Source organism: Solanum pennellii, chromosome 10, assembly GCF_001406875.1.
Source record: "Solanum pennellii chromosome 10, SPENNV200".
In the NCBI taxonomy this organism is placed as follows: domain Eukaryota; kingdom Viridiplantae; phylum Streptophyta; class Magnoliopsida; order Solanales; family Solanaceae; genus Solanum; species Solanum pennellii.
This window is the reverse complement of record NC_028646.1, coordinates 76,221,343-76,227,742: the sequence shown is the minus strand read 5'-3', so window position 1 is coordinate 76,227,742 and position 6,400 is coordinate 76,221,343. Positions and strand designations below refer to the sequence as shown.

Sequence of the window (6,400 nt, the reverse complement as noted above, 5' to 3'; positions counted from 1 at the left end):
TATGTGAATTCTGCCTTTTGCCCTAAAAAATAAGGGAAAATTGTATATAATAGCAAACTAATAACCTAAAATAAATGGAGTAGCTAGGGTTTGATTTAATTGTGCTCCATAGCAAACGTTTGCAAAAATTTGTCAGGCGCCTCTCTCCCAAATATCTCGCTCGCCACTCTCCTTCAATCTCTCGCTCGCTTCCTCACTTTTTATACAAACACAAGTGTATAAAAATTGTTTCTAATTGTATAAAGCAGAGAAAATTGTATAAATACATATATTTTTGTTCCCCTCTCTCCCCTCTTCCAGATCTCGCTCGCCACTCTCCCAAATTTTGCTCGCCACCCTCGCCTTTCTCACTTATACAAACAGAAGCGAAATGTATAAATTGCGTTTCTGTTTGTATAAAGCGTGAGAAAATTGTATATACACATGCAAGTACATATATTTTCGTCCTATACACTTATAATTATACAATAAAAATACTCCCCTGCCCAGTTTCTTTTGCCTTTCTCTCTTTCTCGTTTTATACAGTTTTAAAGTCTAATTTCTCTCTTTTTCGTTTTATACAATTCGATTCAATTGTATATTCCTTGTCTCTTTTATCTTTCTCTCTTTCTCATTTTATACAAATTCAAATTGTATATAATCGCTCTATACACTTATGATAATACAATTCGTTTTATACACTTCGTTTTTATACAGTTCTCTGCCCAAATGTCTTTCACTTTCTTGTTTTAAACACTTCGTTTTATACAATTTGCTTCAACTGTGTATGTATAGCGAATCATACAGTTTCTATGTTTGCTATGGAGGCAATTATTCAAATTTTGCTATAGCATACAAATATGAATTTTTTATTTGCTACATGTAAAAGTTGCCCAAAAAATAACTAGACAAAAATGAAAAGGGCACAAAAATAAAATTAGCAAGATTATTTGAAGATAAACAAAATTACCACAACAAAAATTATTGGACCTAAAAAGACGTTCATTATCGAATCGAGCATAACAAGACTATTAAACTAGACAAATAGACAATAATTAGTTTGACACTCAAAAAATTAAACACGATAATTGTTATTATGAGATAAAAGGCGGATTTTTTAATAAAACACCCAAGAGTTTAAATGAATATAAATAATTAAATATTATTAAGAATAAGTTGTTTCTTGGAAGCAATTACTATTCCTTCCATTTTAATTCGTTCGACTTATTTAGATTTAATACAGTCGATCACCTGAAATTAATACAAAGAAAACTTTGAATCTTATAATTTTAAATTAAAGATTTATCAAATGTATTAAAAATCATTTTAATTTATGTATAATCTGGACATATAGTAAAGAAATATTATAAGATAGTTGGAATAGAGCTATATGGAATGGGATAGTGAAGATGAAGTATGGAAGTTAACTGAAAGGGGTTGGGAAGACTCGATCAATATAAAATTTCTACTCGCATAATTTGATTCTCTATTTTCATTAAACAAATCATTTTCCTCACCTTTGAGGAGTTTGTTTTCCTATAAAAAAAATTAGAAAATATATTTTGAAATTCGAATCACACTCTAAAGGATCAAAACGTTTTCTAACAATAATCATAAATAATACACTATAAGCATGTATGAATGGGCTTATTTTTATTTCTTTCTTAATTTTTTTCATTAAAATATTATTTTATTTTACATGAACACTATCAAAATGCTTAAAATTAATTTAGCTTTTGAATACATAAGAAAACTCAATTGAAACAGGCTAAATTTACTTTAAAACAAAGAAAAAGAATGGAGATGCGGGGTATCTAAGCGAGCGCTCTACCATCTGAGCTACATCCCCAGATACTTTAGTTTTTTGTTGCTAACAACATAGTCTGCTTTTCATAGAAAAGATATTTTAATGAATTTTTTTAAAAAAAGATGTTAGCAAACAATTTGTTTGGAAAGGATATTTTCGAAAAACACTACAAACAAGAAGCTCTCAGCGTCTTACACGTCTTCTTCCAGACGAACGAACCAATTTTTTTCCTGTTGGTTTATGTATGACTTGACGCTCTAAAGTACGTATCATTTCCCTAGTTACTTAATCATATTCAACTTCTATCGAATATGATTAGTAATTTATCAGGCCGCGAATGCTCTATCCGAGTCCTTTTGCCTCTTACTTGTATTATTGTATTGTCCCTTGAATAATTTAAATAAAGTTTGCGTTACATAAACAAGAATGTTTCCTCTATACTTATATGGTGTGCTTCACTTTCTATTGGTACTTGGATTCTTCCTTAACAATGTTGAAAGCAACAAGTGTCGTTGTATCATAAATATCTCGATTATAATCAACACAACTAGTGTTTGTAGTCCAATATAATATAACACAAAAAGTATTGTCATTCTCAGAGCACATAGATTAACTTTCACAATTGCAAAAAGGAAACTCAATTAAAAGAACAAAACAAGAAGCTCAATCATCATACTTCTCTCCTAGTGGCTCTGTTGAAACAGATGAATCCATTAGTTACTATAGTTAGACTTTGCAATTTGATGAAATCAGTATAGGGTTGATTATGTAATAAAAATATTAGTATTTAATAAATTAATTAATTTTTATTTTGATTAAGTAAAATGGTAATCCAACTTAGAGCTTCTCAATTTTTAAATATGTGATTAATTGGGAAAAAGTCCGGAAAGTCCTAGTCATTTGCGTTGATGAGATTGATAGATTCTTTCTTTACCTAAAATCTTGTGTATTTTGTTACAAAAACCTATTTATATTTATGGTCTACATCACTACAAATATTATTCACTTGCAAATATAGATAAATATCTTTTGTTGAAATTCTTACAAAGACTTCACTTTGGTTTGCAAGGTACGTCGGATGATTTTTAATTACAACCTAATTTTAAATGTTTGCATTTCTACATCTCAAATTTAAAGAGCTAGATTATATTGATTGCATTTTATTAATTTTTAATGTAAGGAAAATGCACGCTACCCCTCAATCTATGTCTGAAATTTCAGAGACACACTTGTACTTTACTAAAGTCCTATTACTCCCTCGAACTTATTCTATAAATAATTTTCTACCCCTTTTCGGACTACGTGGCACTATAATTGAAAAAATTGTCAACACGCGCTGAACCCACAAGATAGTGCGACGTAAGCCGAGAAGGGGTATAAAATTCTTTATAAAATAAGTTAAGGGGGGTAATAGGACCTTATTATAGTATAAGTGTGTCTCTGAGATTTCGGGCATAGTTTAGGATATTACTTATGCATGTTCCCTTTAATGTGTGTATAACTTATTTAATCTAATTCTGGATTGATATATAGGAGGTGCAATGAAAATCTCCAAGAGAAAGAAGAGAAAAGAAGATGATGAGCAACATATGATGAATTGTAATATACCCAATGAAATGGTAATTGAGATATTAGGAAGAGTAGCTTGTCAAGATTTGGTACAAAATTTAAAGTTGGTATGTAAGAAATGGTATTCCATTATCTACAATGGAAGTTTTGCCTACTCACACTTTGAACACAATAATAATAATAATAAGAAATCCTCATCATTCTCTCAACTTAAGGCTCTTGCTATTTCCACAAGTAATGGAAAATCCGTCACTGTTTCTTCCTTGGAATGGCATGATAATTTCTTAGAGAAACCATTCGAAAACTTGATGATGAATGATTGTAACGACTTATTCACTGTGGAATATACATCAGAATCACGTATTGAGCAAATGTCCTTTCATAAGGCAAACTGTGTGAATGGTTTTGTGTGTTTTTGGAGTACACGTCATGCTCGTTTTCACATTTGTAATTCAATGACTATGGAATATGTGACAACTCCACCAAATCCATATTGGTCTTCAATTAGAGGAGATCACATTACAGCTGGGCTTGGATTTTGCCCAATTACATATCAGTACAAATTGGTCATTTTTCAAAGTCACTATGATTTTGACGCTCCTAAATCATCAGAAATGGTTAAAGGTTCAATTTCAACTATTAACGGAAATGACCACTCATGGAGGCCTTTAAAATGGATTGACGATTCACTTGAACCAGGTCCTAGGTCACCGGCATGTGTTAATGGAGCGTTATATTGGACTACAAACACTACTTGTGCTGATTACAGTCGAGGTATTTATGATACAACAATACTTGTTGCTTTCGACATTGCTAAGGAAGAATCTTATGTGATTGAAGTACCAATAGAAAGTGAATCACACCATGTAAGTATAGAGGAAAAAGGAGGAAAGATATGTTTGATGACAAATGAGCTGTGTCACGATTCGAGATGTATATTGTTCAAGGGATATATTGCTCATAATATTAATGATCTGGAAAACTTAAATTCATGGAAACTGGAGTTTAATGTGACAATTTATGACATATATGGCGAATTTGGTGACCAACATATGAGCTTTACCAACGAGATTTTGATGGTTGATACATATGAGAGCATGTCTTTTTTCGATGTTGCAACTGGAAGGATATTGGACGAATTTCAAACCTCCACTAGCACCCGTTCAATTTTAATCCCTTATGTGCCTAGTTTGATATCTCTTCACCATCGCCCCATAAGAGAAAAAAAATACTTAGACGCTGTGTGCGGATTGTAACTATTTATTTCAAGTATTTAATTTTATCAAATTCTACCTCCTACTGATTCAACTACACTTATTTATTTTGGTTTGACAACACTGAACCGGAATTTAAAGACATTCTTATATCGTGCTTTACTAGCAAGTAAAGAATGCATAGCTCTCGCTACAACGACTTCCATCCTCCCAGGTGGGCGAAATGCACACACACTCGCGCTTCAAAATCAACTATGATGAAAAAATTTAGTTGTAACATCAGTAAACAAATTTACGCAAATTCTTCTTCTGTGGATTCAAGTGTCTTCCTAACAACAAAGAATGATTTTATATATGAAATCAATGATATGCTTATTGCAAAGTTTCCAGAGAAAGCAACTTTGCCATTGACGAGCATAACGATCAAGCTCATATCTATTACACAATTTGAATTATAAATTAACTTTGAAAGAAAATCATCCCATCATATTTCCATGAAAAATTTGAATCCATATGATTAGTCTTCTGCCATCTCAAAATAAAATATGATCAGATCGACAATGAAGTATTTCTTACCTCAAGCTATGGAACACTATTGGTATTGCAAACATCAATCCAAGCTACAATTAATATTGGCTCCAACTATTCTGCAGATAACTTCATGGTGAGTAAGTTGCACTTTCCCTGTCTTCCTTTCTCTATACCTTACTCATTCCGTTCTAATTTATGTGTTAGTTTTTGGATTTTGAGATTTAAACAAGTTGTATAACTTCTTTGATTGTAATCACATGTACAACAGTTTGGTGTTAGTTTCTACGTCACAGCATTCAATAATTTACACCAGAGGACTGGGATCAGTGGGTGGAGTTGATCATTCAACAGGCAAGGTTAACTGAAGAACTTTCAGGATTTCACACAATAACTACATTTCAAATTGCTGTAACCTTTTTCTCCATTTATGCTTGCCTTAACTCTTGGAATAGAGCGATTCTAAGTAGAATCCGTTCTTATTATAACTCTGTAATAGCGATAATGTACGTTTTTAGAATGCCACTTATTTGCTAGCAGGTAAACTTGCTTGCGACAAACATATATTGGTCATCAACAGGTAAGTTTAATTTAAAATACAGAACTGCTTAAGCGCCACAATATAAACTAAATAGCATTGATCGATGAAAAGTGAAAATTTAGCGCACCTAGATGATGATGTTAACTTAATTCCTAACATGCCTAAACTTCCCTTACCTTTACATTTCTAAGTTTCAACAGGACATGTAGATTGTTTGTCACCAAGGAAGTGGACCTCTTCTCAGACCATAATGTTATGACAGAATCATCGAAGACTCTCAAACCATAATGTTATGAGCTTACAAGAGAATCATTGATTGAACGCATCGCAACACCTAAACTAGAAGACTTTTAATGACCCAATCTAAATGCTAGGATGCATATATGCCTTAATCTAGTGAAAGTAAAAATTTCAGTACCTTAACTATACCAAATTGGCATTTAACATCTGGAAATCAGGATATTTATGTTATTTAACTTAACACATTGGTGCTCCTTTTTCCATAGAGAGTTGCGGAACCTCCTGTTATAAGTTTTTTGAACAAAATATGAAGTAATTGATATTTTATTGCACATTCTTGAAGAGAAGCGGATTTGTATCAGTAACTAGTTGGTTCCTTTTTTCCTATAGCACATAATTTAAATTTCTCAGGTCACAGAAATGCCTGATCTCTTCTATCCAAGTTGATGTCTATTATCTTTCTAAAAGCACGGAAGTATTTTGACTAGATATATAGGCTAGACTGAGCATGTATTAAGTTTG

The 6,400-nt window shown here is 32.0% G+C and overlaps 1 protein-coding gene across 1 annotated transcript; it reads left to right on the top strand.

The window, feature by feature from the left end:
* Positions 1-3,327: 3,327 nt before the first annotated feature.
* LOC114074350 (putative F-box protein At3g52320) lies at positions 3,328-4,611 on the top strand. Its single transcript, XM_027912230.1, has one exon. The coding sequence runs from the start codon at positions 3,328-3,330 to the stop codon at positions 4,609-4,611; it is 1,284 nt and encodes a 427-aa protein (XP_027768031.1).
* The last annotated feature ends 1,789 nt before the right edge of the window (positions 4,612-6,400 follow it).

Excerpts from the sequence above, each read along its gene's own strand:
- LOC114074350 (XM_027912230.1), top strand. The coding sequence starts at position 3,328 with ATGAAAATCTCCAAGAGAAAGAAGAGAAAAGAAGATGATGAGCAACAT.